The sequence below is a fragment of the Eumetopias jubatus genome, unplaced genomic scaffold (genome assembly GCF_037043125.1).
Source record: "Eumetopias jubatus isolate StellerSeaLion01/CBP00866 unplaced genomic scaffold, mEumJub1_p1.0 scaffold_16, whole genome shotgun sequence".
Taxonomy (NCBI): domain Eukaryota; kingdom Metazoa; phylum Chordata; class Mammalia; order Carnivora; family Otariidae; genus Eumetopias; species Eumetopias jubatus.
In genome coordinates this window covers 92,067,831-92,093,429 of record NW_028274822.1, presented here as the reverse complement: position 1 = coordinate 92,093,429, position 25,599 = coordinate 92,067,831, and the positions used below count along the sequence as shown (strand labels likewise).

The 25,599-nt window shown below is 48.5% G+C and overlaps 1 protein-coding gene across 4 annotated transcripts in view; it reads left to right on the top strand.

Annotated features, from left to right (window-relative positions):
- The window catches only part of RIMBP2 (RIMS binding protein 2), a 162,651-nt gene that overhangs the window by 48,355 nt on the left and 88,697 nt on the right, over positions 1-25,599 (top strand). For 2 of the 4 annotated variants that reach the window (XM_088019314.1, XM_088019313.1), the window contains exons 1-2: positions 18,545-18,700; positions 21,570-21,659. In XM_088019314.1, coding sequence (XP_087875440.1) covers positions 18,545-18,700; positions 21,570-21,659 — 246 coding nt within the window. Of the gene's footprint in view, positions 1-18,544; positions 18,706-19,050; positions 19,112-21,569; positions 21,660-25,599 lie in introns of those variants that run through there. The other 2 variants (XM_088019312.1, XM_088019316.1) reach the window with 2 other exon arrangements.

Sequence of the window (25,599 nt, the reverse complement as noted above, 5' to 3'; positions counted from 1 at the left end):
TAATTCCTGCTCCACAATTCCATGTAAACCTTGAAGACTTAGATCAGGTTGCATCTTCATTCATTCATATCCAGTCACTCAATAAAAATGGGCTCAGTGATTTTTGTGTGTCAGGCAAGGTGAGGATCAGAAATGAACAGCATGTGTATACCACCTCTGGGAGGTCACTTCAGTGAGACATCCTTTTTAGTGTGTGCACAACTGCTTTCTTTCCATTGAATGTGCTGCACCCACTTTTCATCTCAGTAATTACTCATGTGCAACCTAATGGTGTCACTTACATCCCATACATATCATTTTAAATATTATCCATATTTGAGGACTCTGTTCTTCCAACTAGACCATAAGCTCCTTGAGGACACAGGCTACCCCTCATATCTTTTAGAATCTCCCACAGAACTTAATATCTTACCTTAGGAGCAATAAGAGAACCATGTTTATTTGTTAAGTCATGGACTAATTGGCAGAGAACAGCCCATGTTCTGTCTAGCATTTTATGTTTGGTTTTTAAAGACATACTTTGGAATAAGCTTAGACTCACATAGACATTACAAAAATAGTAGAGAGTTCCTGTGTCCCCTTTGCCAAATTTACCCCAATGACTACCCCATTCGTAACCACAGTACACTTCTCAAAGCCAGGAGGTTGATATTAGCGACTAGAGCACATATGTTATTCAGAATTATTTTAATCTGAGTTTTACATTTTTAGCCTATCCTCATCTTTTCTGTGGGATCATTTTTACTGTTATCCAAACACAAATGTTCCTGGGTTTTTGTTTTTTGTTTTGAGGAGGAAAGCCTCTTGACCACCTTTACTTTGCTCTCTGCATGCCTTTCGCACTGACACTTGCCAGGGGAGTGAGTTGGAGGTCCATAGGGGTTGGAGCCAGAGAAGCAGAGCATACAAGTGTGTTGACACAGACATTCCATCCCACTTGGGATAAATATGCATACTTATCTTCTTTCTCTTACTTTTGTCCAAACATAAGTTATAGGCACACTTTGTTTTAAGAAGTACTTGAATGGCTTTGCTGTCATTGTGTGCTGTGTTATCTCATCACTGTAGCTGTAGGTCGGTGATAAGTCCACGTTCTCACACTAATTGAGAATAAAGTCATTCAGCAGGATGACGGAGATATAAAGGAGGGACTCGGTCTTTCTCAGTAGACAGCTCCTGCTTAGCAACCGAAATAGTTATTTCTTAAAAATAACGAATGTCCCTCATCTCTCTTCATTGAGAAGAACAAAGCAAATGCTGGGGGCTGGCAAGCAGCTTGGGCTATTTTCTGCCATCATGCTTTTCTCAAAGATCCCCCTGGCATCAGGATAGAGTTACCGAGAGCCATTTGGGAACAGCTAATGATGCAGGCACGTCTGGAATCCTCCTCATTTCGGGGGTGACGTGAGAGAGTAAAGCAGGGAGTTCAGTTCCCTGTTGCAGCGGGGAACGATGCAATCCCCCACATCTTGTTGCCAGCTCAGGATTGCTTCTGTTGGGTTTTATTAGGTCCCAAAACCTCCAGATGGAGGCTGCTGGAAAGCAATTTCTGAAGCCAGCCTTAGCGTGAAATGTAGACCTTCAATTAACATGATACTAAGTCTGCTAACAGAGTTATAAACTGGGATGGCGAGGAAACAGCCTGCCTTTGGTCTCTGCGTTACAACTGACATTTGTACCAATAGCTTAAGCATGGGTGTTTCTAAACAATCCACGCAACTGGAGTCAAGAGATTCCCCCCCCCCCATAATTTGGCCAGAAAACCAACTATACTAAGTAATATTAAAGAAGCTCCAGGCTTAGAGAATCCTTTACATGTGAATGTACACAGGCTTAAAAATATTTTTTTCCTGGTCTGCACTTCCTGCTCCCAAGCTCTGAGGAAGGATGGTTATGGGGAAATGTGCTCATGACATGAGAAACAGGGCGGCACGGTGTGGAGAATAGTGGTACCTCAGTGTTGGGGGACAGGAGGCACTGTGGCAGACCCCGGGGTGGGGGGCCCACACTGCAGGCCTGGCCCAGCACATGTGATTACAGGGGGTCTGAGCACCATAGCCACCACTTCCAGTTTTTTAGGAGAAGTCAAAAACTCAGATTTTTTTAAAAATGTGAATTGTTTTGATTTTGAAATACTGGCAGATAACTCCAACTAAAAACAACCAATTACAAAAAACGGTGTGGACTAAGATATCCACTGGCCATGTTCAGCCAGCGGGTTGCCAGGCTTGGCAACTTAGTTTTGCCCAAAAAGGAGGTTGCCTCAGTGCAGAACAACAACAACAAAAAATCATGTTTTCTTAATCTTTAGCTGAAGGAAGAAAGTTGACAGGAGGAAACAAGGAGCGATTGGTCTGAGTGCTCAGTGCGGTCCCGAAAAGGGGACAAGGCTGTTCCAGGAGGAGACTGTGTCCTGCCAAAGCCTATTGCTTAGGTGCTTCTTATTTATTTCTTTACACAAGATTTGTTCATTTTTTCCCCTACCAAGATGCTGTGCTAAAGAATGGAACTAAATCCTTTTTTATGAACCCTGAATCCCACAGCTTTTTGTTTTTTCACAATATCATAAACTAGAGAAGACGGATGATGGCATGGTGTGTTCTTAACACCTGTGTAAAAAAATGAAGACATCACGTCCTCACCCACCTGCGCTGGTGATAAGGTGACATCGACTGCTGATACAAGATGGGGGGGCACTTATCTTAGAAGCAAGCTCATTCACAGGGGCTGCAAAGTGATGCTTTCCTTTTCTCCCATTGATGTGGTATTTTACGGCTGTTCTGAATCAGGCTTGCTCTGCTCTCACATTTTCCCAGCCCTCCGGGTCTGGAGGAGCACTGTCTGATGGCAATACAGCCGCAAATATAATTTTAAACTTTCTAGTAGCCACATGGCAGAACGTAAGGACAAACAGGTGAAATTAATTTGAATAACATATTTTTGTTTAACTGAACCTAACCTGCATATTATCACTTCACTAATGAAATCAACATAAAACAGTTAATACTTTATTTCACTCCTTTTTTTTCTGCAGTAAGTCTTGAAAATCTGGTGTGCCCTTTACACCTAAAGCACATCCCAGTCAGGGCTAGCCACAGTGCTAGTGCTCAGTAGGGAAAGTGCTAGTGCTCAGTAGGGACAGTGCTAGTGCTCAGTTGCCACAGTGCTAGTGCTCAGTAGGGACAGTACTAGTGCTCAGTATCCACAGTGCTAGTGCTCAGTAGGGACAGTGCTAGTGCTCAGTAGGGACAGTGCTATTGCTCAGTAGGGACAGTGCTAGTGCTCAGTAGGGACAGTGCTAGTGCTCAGTAGGGACAGTGCTATTGCTCAGTAGGGACAGTGCTAGTGCTCAGTATCCACAGTGCTAGTGCTCAGTAGGGACAGTGCTATTACTCAGTAGGGACAGTGCTAATGCTCAGTATCCACAGTGCTAGTGCTCAGTATCCACAGTGCTAGTGCTCAGTAGCCACAGTGCTAGTGCTCAGTAGGGACAGTGCTATTGCTCAGTAGGGACAGTGCTAGTGCTTAGTATCCACAGTGCTATTGCTCAGTAGGGACAATGCTAGTGCTCAGTATCCACAGTGCTAGTGCTCAGTAGGGACAGTGCTAGTGCTCAGTATCCACAGTGCTATTGCTCAGTAGGGACAGTGCTAGTGCTCAGTAGGGACAGTGCTATTGCTCAGTAGGGACAGTGCTAGTGCTCAGTATCCACAGTGCTATTGCTCAGTAGGGACAGTGCTAGTGCTCAGTAGGGACAGTGCTAGTGCTCAGTAGGGACAGTGCTAGTGCTCAGTAGCCACAGTGCTAGTGCTCAGTAGCCACAGTGCTATTGCTCAGTAGGGACAGTGCTAGTGCTCAGTAGGGACAAGTCCCTGTTGGCCACCACACGGAGAGCAGAGATTCGCATGGGACTCAAAGGTGTGCTGGACCAAGCTCGACATTGTGCCAGGTCCTAGGGAGTCTGTAAGAGAAGGTTTTGCTATTAAGGACCTTGTAGTCTTGTGGGTTTTTTTGTTTTGTTTTGTTTTAACTACAAATGAAACAGTTGGAAACAATGCTAAGTAGATACAACTCAGTCCCAAGAACCCCTTCCTGCCAAAGGCACTTCTCCCAGTTGTGCCTCCAGGGGATGGAGCACATGCCGGGTTCCCAGTGGGCGGTTGTGTGGTCACTGCCCCGCGTCACGGCTCTGAGGTCCGGGGAACTTTGGGGGCCAGACGGTCGCTCCCTTTCTGCTGCCACCAGGTAAACTGAGGGCACAGCGGTGGAGCAACCCTGGCACAGACCATAGATCAGACAGATTTTTTTTAGGACAATAGTTTGTGACTGAGGGAAATGCTTCCAGTGCTTTAAGTTTTAGAGCAGTAAATTACAATATGATCTTAATTTTGTACAAAAATTGAGTATTAATATGTAGGTATCTGGAGAGAAAAAGAAGTGGCAGGAAATACAGCTTAATGTTAAGAATGACATCACCAAGTGGGGGAAATACGGCTGATGTTTCTTTTCTATTATTTTTCTAGACTTCATTTTTGTTTATAATGAAATTTACCATTTTCAAAAGGAAAAGTGTTATATATACTTTAGTGCCCTTTCTCCGGCTTACTATCTACAGGTCTTCAAAGAAAAACAAGTAAGTTCTTCATTTACAAGCATGTGGAACTTTCTCTAAATCGAACAGTGACATCCCTTAGTGTATATGTCAAATTTTCTTATTTTCAGAATGGCTTCATGTACCTTGTATCATTCTGGGCCCAAGACCACGAAAGGTTTTCAAACACAGGAAATGGATTTGGCAGGTGGTCACTCTGTGGGGTTAGCGGGTAGGTCCTGGCCTACTTCTAGGGGCTGGTTCCAAGGACAGTTTGGTTCGTCAGGACCTTTGCCACGCTCCCGTGGTCTGCGTGGTGTATCTGATGGCCCTTGGGCTGTGCTGTTGGTACACTTGCTGGGTGGAAGGACCTTCCCCCACCGGGCTGCCTGGCATCACTTGGCCAGGTGTGCTGGGTTGAGTGGTGTCCTCCAAAAATTCACTCACAGGTCCAGCAGAACCTGTGAATAGGAACTTATTGGGAAATAGGGTCTTTGCAGATGTAGTTGGTTAAGGTGAAGTCGTACTGGAGTGGGGGTGGGCCCTGAATCCACCTGACACCTGAGTCCCTGACGTCCTTATAAGAAGAGATACAGAGACACCCAGGGCATGATGCCAAGTGAGGGCGCAGATAGAGGTCCGAGCAATCAACTGTGAGCCAAGGATTGCCGAGAGTCACCGGGAAGAGGCAAGGAGGGCTCCTTGCACAGAACCTTCGGAGGGAGCAGGACCCTGACACACACCTTGACTTGGATTTCTGGCCTCCTTTGTTTCAGCTGTTGTGCTAATGCTTTGGAGACGCAGCGCGTCCTGGGCTGTGTCCTGGGCCAGGCCGGGGGCTGTGCTGTGTTCCCTGTGCTGGTGTCGCCAGGCCATCTGGTGCCTCTAGGGGTGGAGCACAGGAGACTTAACAAGGATACTGATGACACAGTGTTGCAAAACTAGAAGGACCAAAAGGGAGAGTTGAGGGACCCTGTACATTAGGGACGGCAGGAAGCAGCCGCTACCCAGGGACCAGAGGACAAAGAAAAGTGGGGCATCACTAGAATCAAGGAGCATGGAGGATGGGCTGTCTCGGCATCTGGCCCTCTAGAAAATGGGGCTGCTCTACGGGGACCTCCAGGCTGGTAACATGGAGCCCCTACACAGACTTTGTGGGGAGTGTTGCACTGCCGGGGAGGCTCGGGGCTGCCTGAGCTGGAGCTGCCCTGGCAGGAAGGAACCTGGAGAGTAGAAGCCCCACCTGCTGCCTCCTGCCAACCCTCCCCGTCCCTGCAGCCGGGGGTCTGGAAAATGTCGTTCCTGGTCTTCCAGCCTGAGCCCTGCAGCCCTACATGGGGCAGAGCATCGAAGGATAAGCATGGGGTGCAGAGACTGGAGGTAGACAAGCCGCACATGTTTTCTCACGTCATCCAAACCCTGAGGGATGGAAAGCTGAACGCATTGGCTCCATCCTGTGTCCGAAGAACCTGTGCACCTGTCAGCTGAGCGCTCTCTGCAGACTTGTCATGGATCAAGGTCCGAAGACCAAATTGCTGGCTTCAAGGGGATGTTGTTTCGGTGGATTAATGGAGAATAATAACAATGCAGTGCATGATTTTCCGTGTGTGTGTGTGTGTGTGTGTGTGTGTGTGTGTGTGTGTGTGTGAAGCATCCTTGTAAATCAGTTTTGCTCCTACTTAAAACAGAAAGGCTGTTTTCCCCTCTTGCAATTTAAAAAATCCACTTGGAAACTCGGAGTCTCATCGGATGAAATTTATCATCTCTGACATTAAAGGGCATTCAAGCCCGATCATGTTCTGGAGCCCCCGGGAAGCCGGTGAAGGCATGCATCTCCTGTAGTCTGTGGCCTCGTGGTGCTCACCTCTGGCTGTGGGTATTAGGGTATTCTTGTCCTGCAGAGGAAATCCTTTTTGATAAGAATGGGATCATTCCTTTTGTAATTCTTTGAAACTCTGTAGTTCAGGGACTCCTCATCCACCACCTTCTTTAGTCAGATTCAATTTGCCAGTTTCTTTTTCTGCAACAGGATTATGTGTGTTTTCAAAAGCAAGGGATTAAGCAGATACTCTGTGATAAAGATTCACGTCGGGCTGGAAGAGCATCTGAGAATTGAGGGAGTCAGCTGGGAGTTTAGCAGGGTGTCTTAGGAGGGGGACCTGCTCTGGGGGGCACGGGCGCACCCTGGGCACCTCTGCCCCAGGTCCCAGTCTCCTCCTCCCTTGCCATCCCCTGACCCCGCAGAGTCCAGTGGGGCTGCCCACACCCTCCTTGGTCTCCCACACCCTTCCCCCCACTCCTCCTCATCTCGGGGTCCTTTGCTAGGTTCTACCAGTCCCTGCTCTTAACCCTTCACTGCTTTCCATCAACCTTTGAATAAAACCCAAACTCCCGCCAGAGCCCGCACCTGGCCACCTCTCCTAGTGCGTGTTCTTCACCTTTTCTGTCCTCCTGTACTCCGTTTTCAGCCTTTGCCATGCTGCCCCTCCACCTGGCATGCCTTCCATGAGATACCCACACGGCTTGCTACTTCTTCTCATTAGGGCTCTGCTTAGATGTTACCTGACACCTTCTCTGACCTCGTTTTCTAGAAATTGTCGTTTCCTGCTTTTCTTCTCTACGTATACCATGCTATGTAGAAAAACAAAGAAACAGTCAATATACAAGTAATATATATCCAGAGTATAGTAGAATATACATGTTCTCCCAAAAGATCTGTAATGATAGGGATGTTCATACATGACTTAGCATGGCTGTGTTCCAATAAAACTTTATTCACAAAAACAGGAGGCAGGCTAGATTTGGCATGTGGGCCATAGTGTGCTGGCACCTGCTGTAGAAAGCCACAGAAGATCACTGATGCCCATCCCCAAAGGGTCTGCAGATCCTCAGGCACGTCCTGGGTTTATCACCCTGGGTCTCAGCCTGCTCAGCTCCCTGCTGCCTGCTTCCTCCCACCTCCCACCTCCCGCCTCCTGTGGTGCTGCATCCACACAGCGGTGGCCACCCCCCATCCCCCATCAACAGATCTAAGAAGAGTGGGAGGGAGAAACCTAGTCGGAGAGCCTAGCCAGGGCAGCAGGTGGAGCCAGTGGGAAATACACCTTGCCGGGTGCTCAGCTGCGCAGCCCTGCAGCGGACCTGCAATGCTCATGACTCACTGTATCAATGCGAATCCTGCAACATCTATTTTGCCACTTCAGAAAGCATGCTTGCTTATTATAGCTCAGACATTCAAGAGCTACAGCGTGGAGACTGGTGTGCAGGGCGGCTCGAAGGGACACAGCGTCTGTCAGCGCACCGATGCAGGGCCAGGTGCAGCCTTCTGCCTGGGGCTGGGGGGGGGGCAGGGTATAGGAGCGAGAGCACTGAGTGCATGGGTGAAGTTCTGGGCTCTGAAAAGGGCCAACTATGTGTGTTTACTTACCTAGAAATGGGGACCACAGGATCAAACACAAAACCATGCGCGTTTACGGCTAATTGTGACCATATGGAAATGCAGACGGGGGGCTGCCAAGTTTTCTGACTTTTTCACCGGAAAGTATAAATTGTTTTTATATAAAATTTCCTATTTTTAGGGGCGTCTGGGTGGCTCAGTTGGTTAAGTGTCTGACTGTTGGTCTCAGCCCAGGTCTTGATCTCAGGTTTGTGAGTTCAAGCCCCATGTTGGGCTCCATGCTGGGTGTGGAGCCTACTTAAAAACATTTTTTTTTTAATTAAAAAATGTAGAGTTTCCTATTTTTAAATGTTGATAACTACTTAGATATCTTGGGGCCACATAAAACGTTGTGGGTCAAATCCACTCACAGGCCCCCATTCTGAGTTATCTCCCTCATAAAACACCGTGAGAATATAAAAAGTCTAGACTTTCTTTCACATTGAGGGATGCTACAGACATTCACTTTGCTTTTGTCAGCTTTTGGGGTGGAAAGATCCTACATGAATGAAAACAGAAACAGCAAATTTGTTGACAATTCCATACGGAGAGAGACAGAGCAAAAGCGAGCACGCTTTTAACTAGCAAAGCTTTCACCTTGAGTCCAGCCTGAGCAAAAGGAGTAACTTTTAAAAATGACCCTGGCTTAGCTCTAAGCACTGATGCAGCCCCTAATGACTTCAGCTTGCTAGACAGAGAGGCAGTCTCGTTTCCTCCCATCAGAAGAAATCAGGATGCTTGCTCCAGTCCCCGGGGCTGATGAATTTATGAGAGAGAAAGATTTTCTTTTGCAATTTGAGATGCAGCAGGTGTCCAGCCTGGGTGGAGAATTCTGCACGGGGAGATCAGAAACTTACATTTATTTTCTCTCTAATATGCACCAGGATCTTTCACGTGGGCTGGTTATTTCAATCTTCCCAGCCACCCTGCAAGGCTATGGGTCACAGTGCTCATTTCTCCAGGTGAGATTAAATAAGTTGCTGACAGCACACAGCTAGCCAGCTGGAGAGCTGGGGACCCCCAAAGCTGAGTCTCAACTTGCCCTTTCTAGAGCTTTGCTGACCTCATACTTTGGACCTGATCCAACTGTCTTCTTTCCAGCTCCATGCCCCATGTCGGGCACTGCCAGGGGCAGAGTGGGGCTCATGCAACATAAGTTCCGCTCAGAATGTCAGTGACAGAGGCAGGAAGGAAAACTTCTGGGGCAAAGCTCATAAGGTAAATCATGGCCTCGTATCTGCCCAGAGAGTTTTCCACTGGACTGACCCCAGCACTTGCAGACCCACAGCCCTGTTCACACTGCATGTAGCTACAGCTGGGACCAGAATGCCTGGTGGCACCGGTGTCCCATCTCAGGATCCCATCCCGGGGACACCACCCTGCACTTGGTCCTCCTGCCTGCGTGATCCACCTGACTTTGCCAGACTTTCTCAGCGTCCCCTTGCTTATTGTAACCTTGACACTTCTGAACAGTGTTGGATAAACCTCTGGTGGCCTACCCCCCCGCTTTGGGGTTGTCTGATGTTTTCTCATGATGAGACTGGGGTTATAGATTCTGGGGAAAAAATACCACAGAAAAAAGTGTACCATGTCTCCTTGGTGAGGTTGGCCTTGCTCACTTGGTCGAGGTGCTGTCAGCCAGGTTTCTCCACAACAAGTACTTGTCCTTCTCTTCCCATATTCTGGTCTTTAAAAGCAGGTCACAGAGTCCAGCCTGGATGTAAGAGGAGGGGAATTAAGCTCTATGTACTAAAATTCTATTTGATTTAAATTAACTTGAATTGAAAATGCAACAGCCAATCTGATGGCTACCCTATTGTACAGGGCAGACCTAAAGCATCTTGTAAGTTAGGGCTTCGGTACTGGGGCTTGCCCGGGGGTCCCTATGGCATAAGTCAGTCAATCCATAAGTGCCCCAAAGAAAGTCCAGATACTGTCATGTAATTGGGGTGTGATGGTGAATTTTTTTTTTTTTTTTTTTTTTTTTTTTTTTGATGCTGAACTAAGACTCCGAAGCCCTCTGGAAACTCTTCCCAGAGGATTCATAAAACCACACAAGAGCTTGGTCTTCCTTCTCGAGCTTCTATTTTGGGAAAACTGAGCCAATCATTGTCACATATAGGGATTAAAAGTGTCAGCCTATTCTGGACTCCTCTTCATTTCAGAAGGCAGTAACCACAGGATGATGTTGTTTTGACCCCAAATAATATGAAAGTGGGTGACAATGTCCCCTCACCTCCACAAGCCAGTCTGTCTTTGTGTGTCTGTCTGTCTGTCCCATTCTCCTACACACCCCTGGTTCTGTCACGTAATTGCCCTGTGCCTCAGTTTCCCCATCTGCAAAATGGGGACAAAAATAGTGACCCATTGAAGGGCTTGCTGCAAGGAATCAATGAGTTTGTCTGTGTGACGGTGGCTGGTTCAGGGCCTGGTGCCACGTTAGTCACAATTACTGTTGTCCCAGAGTCACTCTGCTGCCCTATTGTGACCACGGCCGCCAGCCTCGCCAAGACATGCTACTGATTAATACGTTCAAGGCATTTCACTCGCACACTAAATGTAATTTTTAAAAGGGTCTTTATATCACTATTATCAAGTGAAAACCCATATTTGCTTATTGTACATTTAGTCCAACTGGAGAGAGGTAAAAGAGAAGGAGGCAATCTTTGAAGCTCTGTGTGCGGTGGCCTGCCCATGGCTCAGAGCCCACGGCCCGCTTTCTATGTGTAGATGAGATGAGCCAGGAGCTCAGCACCTGCTGAGATGCTCTGCAGGAGGACTCCAAGGGGTTGAGGACAGGGGTAACTTTGGCAGGATATGAGTCAGTTGTTTCAAATGCCAGGTCCAGGCACCGCCTAAAATTACCAGAGAAACACGCTTGGTTTGGGAAAAGCTTTGCTAAGTGACTCTGTGGGTGGTTTTGCCAACTCGCTCCCAGCCTTTACCTGAGTCAGAGCCCATGGGAGGCACCGGCCCTGCAGACGCAGCCAGGCTTGGACACTAACAGAGCAAAGACCATCGGAGCCGCCGTCTGGGCCCCAAGCTCTGCTTCCATGCTCCCGAGCCCCTAGATTGTGTTGAGAGACAGCTGTCTCTCCATATCCACAGTGGGCGTGCTTGCCGGCAGCAGACGATTCAGGCAGATTCTTGCTGGAGCAGGATGTCGTTCAGTGAGGATGAGAAGCAGGGCGTCACCTTACTCTTTTAAAAATAAACTTTGAGTTAGAGGAACTCGGGGATGCGAAGTTTGGAGAATCAAGACAAGTAGCATCTACTCTTTGATCCAGAGCCCACTCTGCCTGCAGGTGGGACAGCCCCATTTCAGAGCGGGGCATTTCCGTCATGACAGAGGGGACTGGGAAGCTCAGAGTCCCCTGCGGAAGGGAGCCCGCCTGAGGTCCGCTCGACGGCGAGGTGAGCATGCATTGGTGCACAAACTGTTCAACGGAGCTGGCAAGGTGTGGCCCATGACCCCCAAACAGGTCTCAGACAGGCTTTCTTTAGTTGCCAGCATTTTAAATTGGGGAAGTCTCACCTCAAACTAGTGGTTTCTGGTTTTTCTTCAAAAATAGAAGATGTGGGCGATGCTTGCCCATGTTTACTGTTGGCTGGGCCTGGTTAACAGGGCCTTTCCTCAGAGAGCAGACACCCTTCTCTGCCCCAGTCCCAGCCACCACCACTGACCATCAGCGCCGGGCTGCCTCACGTGCCTGGGTAGCTCCTACGCTTTGGGAGCCAGCTGGTTTGAAGTCTGCCCTGTAAGGTCATCTGTGCCAGAACCTCTGAAACCCACTGCCTCTTGACTTCTAGAAGAAGGAAGCTATGACACTGGTGAGCTTTGCTGTCTTTGTACCTTTGAGGGGTGCCACTGTGCCCCACTGGCATGGCCAACATGAGGGTGAACTGTGGGTGCCACAAGTCAGTGAGGATGTGGGGATGCAGGACTCCCAACACCCCTTGCTGCCCCAAACTGCTTGGCAGTTTCTACAAAACCTAAATGCATGTATAGGCCATGGTCCAGCAGCTCCATCCCTAGACAAATACTGGCCAAGAGATACACACATCCACCAAAAGACATGTTCAAGGATGTTCTTTGCAGCACTATTTTTAAAGGCTTCAGAATGGAGTCAACCTCAGTGTTCAACAATAGCTGAAGACGAATAAACAAATATTTATACGTGAGATGAAGTGAAGTAGAGCAAGCTGCTATTTCACACTCTCGTGGATGGATCGTGGACAAAATATTGACAAAAATATCCAGACACCAAAAAGATGTCTCCATTCCATTTGCATAGAGTTAATGAAAAGGCATAATGAATTTGTGGAGCTAGAAGTCACAAGATGGTTTACCTTTTGGGAGGGTCTTGACTGGGAGGAGACAGGAGAGAAATTCAGGGCTGCTGGAAATGGTCTGTTTCTCCATCTGGGTTATGATTATGCTGATGTGAGCACTTTGTAAAAATTAGCAGAGTTGTATGCCTATGATTTGTGCACTTTTGTGTATGTATGCTCTGTTTTAATCTAAAAAGTTAGCTTAAAGGTATCTGAAAGGCGTCAGATGTACCTACCACATGGCAGACAGGTGTGGATCTAAAACTAAGGACATATTTTCTAACACCCACAGGGCCCTGAGTCATAAGGAAAATTCTGTTGATACTAATGGAAGTGATCTGTCTTTGGGGAGAGAAAAGTCTGTCTTACTGAGTGAACGTCTGGGAAATATGGAGAGCTCCTTAACTCGTCTGAATTTGCAGCCTAACCCTGCCTCATTGGGACAGATTGTAGAAGCACCATTTTCATTTGCTCACATAGCTCAAGGTTGCTGTAATCAAGAATCTGAGATTTGGTGGAGAAAGGCCCCTGGCTGGAGGGAGAGCATGGAGCACAGAAGCTCTCAAGAGGTAGCGCCATGTTGTGACAATACTAACAAATCATCTCTTGCAAAAGCAAAACACTTTTTTAAAAAGGCACTTAAATATTTCACGTTGCTGTGTTATTTGTAGGAGGGTCCTAGGAGGCCCATCCTTTACATTAACTAAGTTATAATCGATACGTTTTCTTTCTCACATTAGCAGCCGGCAAACTCAGTACTTAAATGTGATATTCAGTCCATGGGTAAAAATCTTCTTTATGTGATTTCCTTGGCACACATTTTTCTACATAGTGTTCTCTTTTTCTTTTAATCATTATTCTTAACTGCCTTATTGCATAAATATTTTTTAAAGATTTTATTTATTTGAGATAGAGTGAGAGGGAGAGGGAGAGCACAAGCAGGGGGAGCAGCAGGGAGAGGGAGAAGCAGGCTCCCTGCTGAGCAAGGAGCCTGATGTGCAGCTCAATCCCAGGACTCCAGGATCATGACCTGAGCTGAAGGCAAATGCTTAACCGATGAGCCACTCAGGCGCTCCTGCATACTTATTTTTATTACAGGCATCCTTGAATCCTTTTTTTTTTTTTTTTGAGAGTAGGTGGAATGCAGTTTATAAATTAATATGCATTGCATATGCTGAACAAGTATAGGGTGGAGACACATTTTATGCAGGGATTCAGTTCTGAAGTCAACAGGTTATGCTGAAATCACATATAGGAAAAATGGCCCTGAGAGTCCCCTTGGCAGGAGCCCTACTGGAGATGGACCTAGCAAGTGCCAGCCTTTCCCACTAGCATTGGAGAAGACTGCTGTTTATTGGTTGAGGACCAGACGTGGTGGTGGTTTGCCTTTGGGGACCAGTGGTCCCAAGGAACACTCAGGGAAGAAACTCATGGACACATGGATGGGGTCATATTTGCCTCACTTCAGGCTCTGCCCCCAGAGACATGGGTGGCACTCTTTGTAACATAAAACTCACCATTTTGCAGTGAAAAATTCAGTGGTGTTTAGCACATTTATGATGCGGTGCAATCACTACTTCTATCTCGTTCCAAAACCCTCTCATCAGCCCAAAGCAGACCCCGTGCCCATTAACAGCCACTGTTTACCCTCTCCTCGCCCAGCCCTGGCCACCATCAGGGTGCTTTTTCTGTCTGATTTACCTGTTTTTGACATTTCATATCAAATGTATACAATATGGGACATTTTATGACTGGCTTCTTTCACTCAGCATGTTTTTGAGGTTCATTCATGTTGTAGCAGGTGTCTCTGCTTCATTCTTTTTTATGGCTGAATAGTATACCATTGAGTGTCAAGACCGCGTTTTGTTTATCTGTTCATCAGACGATGGGCATCTGGGTAGGTTCCACCTTTCGTCTATTGAGAATAGTGCTGCTCTGAACATCCATACATGAGTATTTGTTTGAATACCCATTTTCAGTTCTTTGAGGTGTATACCAGGAGTGGGATTACTGTGGTAATTCTGTTCCACTTTTCTGAGGCATCATCAAACCGTTTTCCACAACAAGTGTACTATTTCACATCCACACCAGCCGTGTAGGAGAGTCCCAGCTTTTCTGCATCCTGGGAAACGTGGCATGTTAACTGTTCACCCTTCCTCTACCCTTACTCCCCAACCTTGAGAATCCTATGTGAAAGAATTCCCATAGGTTCAACTCCATTGTTTTTGGTAGAGAAGACCTCTTTTTGGGGCCTCCTGTGTTCTGATGAGGGTGACCATTGGGAACCAAGCAAATTTTCGACTGTGCTTGTTTTCCATTAATAGGACAGAGCATAGGTTCCAAGTACATGTAAGTTAATGAAATACCTTTATGGAGAGGAGCTTTATTTAAAATTCAAACGTTTCTCTGGTTCATGAGCTTGCATTAGAACCTGCTTAACATGTTATATTTTTCCACTTGAGCTTGTCTCTAATCTGTGTTAGAAAAATAGGTTTTAAATAGCACAGTGCTTCTCTGCAATTACAGTATTGGCATATGTAGTATGCCTGAATGTCACACAGGTCCGGAAGAGCGTGTGTCTGTCATAGTTGAAGCAAGTGCACGTTTATAGATTTTCCTGAGTATAGGGAGGAACTTAAAGGCTTGTCTCTACCCTCCCGAGACCTGAGCATGACAGGAAACCAGATATAGTTGTTTCAGTAACAGTCTGTTTATTGGCATAACAATCTCTCACATTCAAATGGCCCTTCCCAGTTTGAAAAGTGCATGTCTATGCATTCTTTCATTTAAATTGACACTCAGTAAATGTTAGAATTAGGCCTCAAACCCAGGTCCTCCCGGTCCCAAGGATTTCTCCATATCACGTGATGATTTAGCCAATAGTCCTAGCCTTGAGCTTAAGGGGCACGAGTTGGGTCAGGACCCCGGACAGCGTCCTGGAGAGTCCCATGGACAGCACCCCGGACAGCACCATGGACAGCACCCCAGACAAGGGCAAAGGATTCCTTCCATTCTTCTTCCTTTGTTTCAAACGCTGTCACCCCAACCACCCCCCTTACACACGCACACGCGCGTGCGCGTACACACACACACACACACACACGAAACACACACACAATCCCTTCTCCTTTCAAACCTCCATCCTCCTGGCTGGGGCTCTAGGCGAGAACCACTCATGAAGCCTTTTCAGAAAGAAAAACATTATCAAGCACATCCCAGTGTTGACTTAAATTATTTTTATTATATGTTATTATAATTGATCATCGTTACAACCTGATTTTACTAGACTTGCATATTATAACTACATAGTCTATATTATATTCGAACTTATTATGATTATGTATTTATAATTCATAACATAATTACATGTGCCCAGTGATAAAACTGGTTTATAAAATTTTTACAGCTTTCCTAAACCATAAAACCAAAATGAATGAACATATTTGAGAGAAACAAATATGTGAGGCCAATAAAGTCCAAATTCAAACTTGCTGTAATTTAATATGTCAGATATTATTTTGCTTAAATTTTCCTTTATAGCAAAGATAGCTCCATTTGACAGTTGGCTGAACGTTGATTTACCATTTCTCCCACTGACCTTTCAACTTCCTGCAAAGCCTTTGATTCTTTTTTCCCCCAAAGATTTATTTGAGAGAGAGAGAGAGAGAGAGAGCAAGCAGGGGAAGCAGCAGGCAGAGGGAGAGAAAGAAGCAGACTCCCTACTGAACACAAAGCATGACATGGGGCTCAGTACCACAACCCTGAGATCATGCTCTGAGCCAAAGGCAGATGCTTAACCACTGAGCCACCCAGGTGCCCCTAAAGTCTCTGATTCTTAAGCACATACGAAGTCATTTGCCTCCATCTACGTGACCTTCACTGACTTTTCTTTATCTCAGGGTGATCAGGTCGGCAATTTTGTCTCCCACCCTGACAGGCTGTGTTTCTGCTATCATAGCACACATGATCCTGCACCAGGGTCCCCAGTGGCCACACCCGTGAGGAGGGGCTGTCTCTCACTTGCTGTTTCCGGGGCGTCCAGGGAGCCCCGTGCCTGACACACACACACTGGAGGATGTTACTGAAATGAAGAGAACTGACAAGTCATGAAGGAGTGCTTTCTGTTTCTCATGTCACTGTTTCCCTCTGGGGAAAGTGGCCATCTTACCATCGAAATGTGGATTTTATTACAGTTCATGGTGAGGTGAGGTGGGGTTTCTGAAGACCCAGGTTCCCCCTCGCCTAGCCGTGGAGCTGCTCTCGGGAACTTTGGGGGAAACTCCGGCTGTATCTCTACGTTTTAGGCAGGGGCTGCGTCTTAGCTTGGGAAGCTGTAACAAAATTCCACAGACTGGGCAGCAGAAGCTTTATTTTCTCACATTCCGGGGGCTGGAATTCAAGGTGCTGCTATCTGGTGAGGGCTCTGCTCCTGGTTTGTGGGTGGCCCCCTTCGAGCTGTGTCCTCACGTGGCCTTTCCTCGGTACACGTACAGAGAGCTCTCTCCTGCCTCTTCTTCTCATAAGGACACGGGTTCTACTGGATTAAAGCCCCACCCTGTGACCTCATTTAATTACTTCCCTAAAGGCTCCATCTCCAAATATAGTCATAATGGGAGATTAGGGCTTTAACATATGAATCTGGGGGGACACAGTTCAGTCCATAACAGGTAGCCAAGGCAACATAGTGGGTAGGCACAAGTTGGCAAACTTACCTTTGGTGACCCTACATCTTCTCCTTTCTCTCCTTGCACACAGGGAATGCACCCCCACCCCATCCTGCCTGCACCCAGCACCCCCTGCCCCTTCACCGTACCAATCCTTTATTCTAATCAGGTCTGACTTCTTTTACAAAGTGCCCAATTTTTAAGCTAACTCAACCTGTAGACATATCTATTATGGGAGGGAGTACACAGTGTATGTTTTTATCTGAATTAAGAGCCAACATTTAAAAACAGGGATATTTCAGATAGAAACCCAGACCTCCAGCTCCTAAAAACCTGGAACAACCGGGTTCCCTGTCGTACTATTGCCTCAACACGTTGAAGCCAAGGTGCAGCTGACCTCTTTAGTTGGGGCATGAGCATTCCCAATCACTGTATTTCTTATCACTCTAGAATGTTCTTCTTTTTGGTCCCGTCTACCCCTTTATACTGCCTGCTCACTCCCTGGGGTGTTTGAATTTGTAACTCTTGCCTGCGTCCTTCTCTTTTTCCCTTATCCTTATCAGAATTCTTTCCCCCCATATTTTGGCTAAAGAGGAGATAAAAAGCCAAGTAAGGCTATTCCAGGTTAATGCATTCGTGAATATTAATGGATCAAAAAACTCCATAACTAGTGCTTTCTGCAATCGCCCTTTGAAGGAGGTTCTAGGGGTACAGAGTCCTCAGATCAGATCCCACAACTCTGGTCGGCCCGCTGGAGCTGGTCCTAACTTCTGTGTGTTCCTCTAGGAAGCGGAGATAAGGCCTGAGCTCCTTCCCTTGTGTGCTTGAAGACAGTCAGGGTCAACAAACTATTGTGCATCTTGATTCTTACAGGGCAGGCCCTGTCTCACCACGCATCCACCGTTTGGTAAATCTGAAACCCTCTGACTCTGTTTGGCTTTGCACTTAAAGGATTTAAGACTCAAACTGTTCCTATGGCGATGCTCAAGCCCTCCCAAGGAAAGCAAATCTGAAATTCCTGCAGAAGCGAGGCTGGTTGTGCTCTCTTCCTGCCGCTATTTCAGGTCAGGAGCGCTGAGCTAGGAGGGTGATTTCATGCAGCGGTGTTTGGAAAGTTCTTCATTATCTCAGTCCTGGTGATGCGTGAGTCACCAGATCCTCGACTTCAGGCCGTGGGTGTGTGTCGTCAAACTCAGCTTCTGGCTCTCCGATGCGGTCCAGGGTCACCAGTGTTGCACCTGCACAATGGGGGATGACAACGGGGGCACGGCTTACGCCGTGGCATAGAATGGTGCGTGTGCACCTGGCATCCGTGGCGCTGGCGTGGCTACTCGCTTACCGCGGGCAGTGGGAAGCCCTGCTACTCAGACATGAGTGTCAGATTATATTAAATCTACTCTGTTCTCCTCCTCCCTCTCCCGAGAATTGTCATAGCTGGTGCCACCCGCGCCTGTTGGGAGACTCATTTTGTCGTGTTGCGACCACAAGCCCACATCTTTTGGGGGCCTGCTGGTCTCAAGCATGCGACCAATACACAAGGTGATCTGTATTTTGCTTGGTGGCATTTCTTTGGTGGTGCTGATTAATTCAGAAAGGAGCCCTTTAATTGGAGCGGGCACAGCATCCCTGGGTGGGCAGCTCTGGTCCTGCACAGTGTCAATGATGAGAGCTTCCAGGGTAAGTCTTCCCACTTTTCAGCATCTTAATAGGATCAGAAGCATGAACAGCAGACATTTTCTGAATCTTTCCCCAAGTACTGCAAATACATGCATGTCAGAGCAACACCGTGCCCCTGTTACGACAAGGGGCACAGTCTGCAGGAACTGTAGTATGCAGGACAAGACCCCCCACCCTCACCCCCGGCAACCAGCCCCATAGCTCCCTGCCCCCAGCCACCTCTAGGCTTTCTTGGGGGTAAACAGCAAGTATGGATAAAGTGAGGTACCCATAATGTGGAGAATAAATCCCCGTCTCTGCAGGCTCAAACTGGTATCTTCTCTGTCTTCTTTGGGCCTTTGCTGGGTGCCTTTGTCAGTGAATGGGCTTCTTTCGGCATCATTGCGTGAAGTGCTGTGGCACCCTGCTCAGGTATTTTGTGATGATTTCAGCGTAGGGTGGAGGATTGTTTGGGGATGATTTTGTTTTCAGCAGCTCCTTCTGTGGTTGGCTTCTTGCGGGGTGGCGGGGTAGTGGGGGCGTCCAGTATAGTAAGTGGTACCTGAAGTGCCAATTCATGCTTGGACCGATTTGGAGAAATGGCATCCGCAAGAGAGGGTGGCGATTCTTTCCCTTTGCACGGTGACACCATGGCTCAGTGCTTCCTGGACAGGATTTAGGTCCTGAGCCTTTTTCTTGGGAAGATTGATTTCATCAGGTTAAGCAAGCTGACCTTGAGTCACTAAGAAGGAACATAAACAGAACAAGGGGATGTAACATTTCTATAGCCCCCAGAAAACTGGGTGAAAGAGGCAGCACTGTTCCCCTTCCTGATGTTCCTTTCCTGCAGTCCACTCTTCTAGGCGAGGTGCAAAGAGAGGCGATGTCATTTGGTGGTGGAATGTGGAAGATGGGAAGATGTAGGCAGATGTGGTGGTGCCTGCAATGGGGAGGGGCCACCTGTTTGAGCCATGACCGTGTGCTTGGTGTTGTGTGAGAATTACCGTGGTGCATCTCTATGCCATCTGATCGGGTAGTAGGCACTTTTACATGCTTAGACCTCAGAGAGTGTGGAGGTGTCAGACAGCCTACTCGAGACCATGCAGCTTGCAGGGAGAAGGGCTAGAAGTTGTAGTTAGGCAGTTTGACCTCAGAATCCAACCCCTATAACACCCAAGTGTCTCCCATAAACCTCTGAGGTATGGCTGTCTTCGTCGACTGCTGGGCATCAGAGGTCTCCAAGGTCAGGACTCTGGTGTTTGGATGAGTACACCCATCCCCTGTAGATCTCCAGCACTATGGGGGAATACCTCCTGAGGAGGCAATGTGATTCCCATAGGTCGAGGAATCCCCACTAGTATGGTGTGTGGGTAAGGCGTGTGGAGGGTGCTTCCTTGTGTTTGATCCAAAGAGGGGAGGAGCTCCTGATTATGGTGGTGGAGAGGAAGGGACGTTGACTGAAATATGGGACCTGGGGATAGTGAGGAGGAGCCTCTTTCCTGGGGGAGTGTCTGAAACCACAGGGCTCTCGGCCCCTTTCCTGTTGGGAGGGTGAATGGAGCATAAACCTAGAGCACTCAAGCTGTGCTGGAGGAGTTGCCAGATCAGTTCAAGACGTGGGTGGATATCAGCTCACCGAGGGAGTGACCAGAGGACAAAGATGAAGGACCGGGCAGGCCGGGAAATCGCAGACCTGCCGGCTGGAGGCTGAGTCGCCAGTCGCCTCCCACTGTGGCCGTTCATTGTCTCCGTCGCCTCTTTCTTGTCCTCCCCCCTTTCCCCTTTGTGAGAGCCCTCAGCGCACTTACTGAAGCCATCTTCAGACTGCTTTATTATTTTTATTTCCTCTGGAGTAAATGCATCCTGATTATTGATTTTGTTGAATCTGTCTAGTACTGTGAGGTTTTGTTTTTTCTTACTGTGTTTTGGAATTTCTATTTTCAGACTTTTCTTTAACGGGGAATTTTACCCCCAATTTCTCTCTCTTTCTGTGCTCAGCCCCACCCCTGTCTGACCTCTCTGTGGTTACTACACCACACCCTGAATGCCCCCTGTCTTGAATTAGGTTTTGTTACTGGTAGCTCACAGTTCCCATACTCGGTGATACTAGGGCCTAACACGGCGCAGACACTGAGCCAGTGGGCAGCTCCTTCGCTTCCCTGGGTGCATTACCTCACATAAGCTAGAATTCTGGGCGGACATCCATTACTTTCAGCTTTCTTTGGTGGCTGGGGGCTGGACCAGCCTCGGGTCAGGCGCTGAGCTCTGCTCAGGTCTCTTGCCTCATGCAGGAACTTTGAATCCCACATATTCTGAAAATCCAAACCAAACCAAATCAAACCTGGACTCCCAATTCTGTGCCTGTCTGGGCGGAGAATCTGGCAGGTCCCAGAGTTCTGCTCACCCCTGGTGCTCCAGCCACTCATAGTCCTCAGAGATTTTTACCTCATTTTTGAGCAGGACAACCCTTTAAAATTTTCTCTAGCACTTATTATGGCAATGTGTTTGGAGCAGTGTTTGTGAGGAAAGGGTCAGGTCAAAGCTTGACTTAACAAGATTGCCTTGTTAGGATACAGACATGTAGTGCAGGTAAGCATGCCACGCATTGGGGGTGAATTATCTGCTGGGAACCTCACCAGGTACTTAATACATATTATTTTATTATATTCTTATAACATCAATGTGGAGCACTGTTACTCCCATTTTATAGAGGAGGACACTCATGGCTCAGAAAGAAGAAAGAAGCTGGTCCCACATCACATGGAGTATGGATTGCAGAATCACCCCCAATCTGGGGCCTGCCTCCAAAATCAGAACCCTTAGCCACCATGCCCTGCAGTGTCCCTGAAGTTGGGGGGTCACCTCACGAAGCTCTTTCCTTCTGTCCTAGGAAAATGAACTGAAGGATGCTGCCCAGGGGGAGCACCGCCTGAGACCGCATGATGCCGGCCTTCCCGCAAGGGCCTGGCAGCCTGACAAGGTAACGGGAGCATGGGTGGCAGGGAGGGGCCTTGGGGAAGGGGGGCAGGGGCAGAGAGCACCACACAATGCCACCCAATGTGTGGGTGGCCAGTTCCCGGGCCACAGCTCTTCTGTTCCTCACACGACGCCCGCACAAAGCACTCAGTGCCGTCTCGTTCAGTGTCCACTGGAGATCTCCACCTAGAAGTCTGTTGGGATCGTGTCCTTAACAACAAGGCCAGAGCAAACCCTTTGGTGTCCCCCAAACCCCCCCGTACCAGTCCTCCCTCAGCTCTCATCAGCCCGGTCCATGGCACTGCTACCCACCCAGCTGCCCAGGGCGAGGTGCTAGGAGCCATCTGGATTCTTCTCTCACCTCACACCTGCATCTGACTCGTCAACCAACAAGCAGTGTCAGACCTTCCCTCCCCACTGCCTCCATCTCTGTCATAGCCTCCAGGCTACCACCCCGAGGCTGAAAACATCCCCTAATTGGCCTGACTCCCTGGAGTGCTCTAGCTACACAGCCGGCTGACGATGCTCCTCAGAGCAGCCTTCCAATGCCTCCCGTAAATGGAAATGATGCACCTCCTCATGGCGCCATCTTGGTCAACCTGATGTGCCCCTCAGCCTTCCACTCACGAAGCTCTGGCCACGCTGACCCTTTTGTTCCTCAGCCCACCAAGCCTGTCTCAGCACTCAGTAATTTTCTCTACCCTGTCATCTTCAAAGACCTGCCAGCTTCTCAGCACGCATTCCGGAGAGTTACCTTGTCAGCAAGACGGTCCATTGCTGCACATTCTGTGCCCGTCCCTTGCTCCTCCTTTGGTCTTTGCGACCTCACTGGTTTTGTTTTCTTGTATCTCTTATCACGTAGTCCATCATGCATCTTCATTTATGTGTCTGTCTGTCTCCCCGCTGCGAGAATGCCAGCTCCCAGGGAGCAGAAGCCTTTGCTGTCATACTCATCAGTGTCTCTCCAGCGCCCATAAGAGCCTGCGTAGTAGGTGCTCAGAGAGTATTGGTTGATGACTGACTGGTAGTTTGCGGTTGCTAATTTCATAGCCACACTAATGCACATTTCAAAGAATAACTGGGTTCTAACAATTCACAAAAACAATGGAACTTTCTTGATTTGACACTTATTTTTCTGCCTTCCAGTTGGCCAATTTCTTTAAAAAGATGTGCTTTTCAGAAAATAACAAGTGTTAGCAAGGCTGTGGAGAAATTGGAACCCTCCTGCACTGTTGATGGGAATGGAAATTGTACAGCTGCCGTGCAAAACAGGATGGCGGCTCCTTAAACAATTAAAAATAGAGCGACCGTATGATCTAGTACTTCTGCTTCTGGGTATATTTCCAAAAGAATGGAAAGCAGGGTCTTGAAGAGATATTTGTATACTGGTGTTCTGAGCCGCACCTCCGCACTGGCCAAAAGGTGGACGTAGCCCAAGCGTCCGTCAGCGGCTAAATGGAGAAAAAACTGTGGTCTATATTTACAATGAAATACTATCCAGCCTTAAAAAGAAGGACCTTCTGACACCGGCTACCACGTGGCTGAACCTTGAGGACACTATGCTCAGTGCCATAAGCCAGTCCCAAAAGACAGATACTGTGTGATTCTACTCAGGTCCCTAGAGATTCAGGGACTAGAGCCTCAGAGACAGAGAGGAGAATGGCGGGACCGGGGGCTGGGAAGGGAGGGTTAGGGTTTAATGGGGACAGAGTCTCAGCCTGGGAAGGACGAAAAGAATTCGGAGACGGACGGAGGCGATGGCTGCACAACACAGTGTTGCTCGTGCCGCCGAGCTGTACGTTTTAAAATGGCTTAGAGGGTTCAATTTTATGCGATGTGTATTTACACCATTTTCTGAAGAGCTGCTGTGATCAGTGCGTCTCAGCCCTCCATGGAGGCCTGGCCTCCCGCCAGCCCAGCAGCCCCCACTCTCTCGTGTTCTTTCTTTCCAGATCTGCTCTTGGGAAAGGCTCTGATAAAGTTGGTCTCACTGAGGCATGAATGCATCATGAGGCTTAGGGACTCTCTCTGCCCGGGACTATTTTTACTTAAACAGGAGCAGAAATGTAAAGTCATGGTGGTGTTTCAGACAGCAGATGCAGGCTGAGAATAGGGCTGGGGAGCTGGCTGTAGGGCCCGTTGAACCTGGGACGGTTTTCTCTCTCCCTCTCACCCCATGTGCCTTCTGTCTGCTCCCAAGCGGGGCTTCTGTGCCTGGCGTGGTGATGGCAGATTTGTGAGGGCACAGAGACGGAGCAGAAGCAGGGGCGATGGTGCTGCCCGGGGGCATCTAGCCTGGCTGGTGCTGGTCAGCAAAGGGGTCGAGTTGGAGCTCTTGGGCATCGCCGTGCAGGCGCGGTCTCCTCTCCCGGACCTGCTGCATGGCTGTGCCCGTGGGCAACACTGCCCCTGTAGGATCCTAACAAAACCCAACGTGTTTTCACTGAAGGTTTGAAACTTCTCCCTATGCTGCCTCTCTGCTTTGGCCTTTTAAACAAGGCTGTGAGGCACACACATGAGCTTGTATTCCTTTCAGCTTTGCAGAGGGTGAGGGCGCCCAGTGACTCACCAGCACAGATGGGAAGAGCAGAGTTTTGTGAGAGAAGGCAGGGAGACTGGCAGAGCCCTGCAGCTCAGCCCTGCCCCTCTGCATGCTCTTCAGGCTCAGTGTTTCTTCTGCGTGCCTGGCCTGGCTACTGAGAGAGAGATGGGTACAGGGATGGGATGGGGTGGGGCTGGGGTCAGGTGGGGATGGAGATGGGGATGGAGATGGGGATGGGGATGGGGATGGAGATGGAGATGGAGATGGGGATGGAGATGGAGATGGGGATGGAGATGGAGATGGGGATGGAGATGGAGATGGGGATGGAGATGGGGATGGAGATGGAGATGGGGATGGAGATGGAGATGGGGATGGGGATGGAGATGGAGATGGGGATGGGGATGGAGATGGAGATGGGGATGGGAGATGGAGATGGAGATGGGGTTGGAGATGGGGATGGGGATGGAGATGGGGATGGGGATGGGGATGGAGATGGAGATGGGGATGGAGATGGAGATGGGGATGGGGTTGGAGATGGAGATGGGGATGGGGATGGGGATGGGGATGGGGATGGAGATGGGGATGGGGATGGGAGATGGAGATGGGGATGGAGATGGGGATGGAGATGGGGATGGGGTTGGAGATGGAGATGGGGATGGGGATGGGGATGGGGATGGGGATGGAGATGGGGATGGGGATGGAGATGGAGATGGGGATGGAGATGGGGATGGAGATGGAGATGGGGATGGAGATGGAGATGGGGATGGGGATGGAGATGGAGATGGGGATGGGGATGGAGATGGAGATGGGGATGGGGTTGGAGATGGGGATGGGGATGGAGATGGGGATGGAGATGGAGATGGGAGATGGGGATGGAGATGGGATGGAGATGGAGATGGGGATGGAGATGGAGATGGGGATGGAGATGGGGATGGAGATGGAGATGGGGATGGAGATGGAGAGGGGGATGGAGATGGGATGGAGATGGAGATGGGGATGGGATGGAGATGGAGATGGGGATGGAGATGGGGATGGAGATGGAGATGGGATGGAGATGGAGATGGATTAGGAGATGGAGAGGGGATGGGGATGGAGATGGAGATGGGGATGGGGGAGGAATGGAGATGGGGATGGAGATGAGATGGAGATGGGGATGGAGATGGGATGGGGGGAAGGGGATGGGTGAAGAGAGGGGATGGGGATGGGATGGGGATGGAGATGGGATGAGGGAGATGGGGGGGGTGAGTGGATGGTGGTGAGAAAATGATGAAAAATGAGAATGAACATGAGAATGAATGAGAATGAAACTTAAATGAACCAATGAGAATGAGAATGAAAATGCAGAATGAGAATGAAAATGAAATGAAAATGAAATGACGATGAAAATGAAACTGAGAATGAG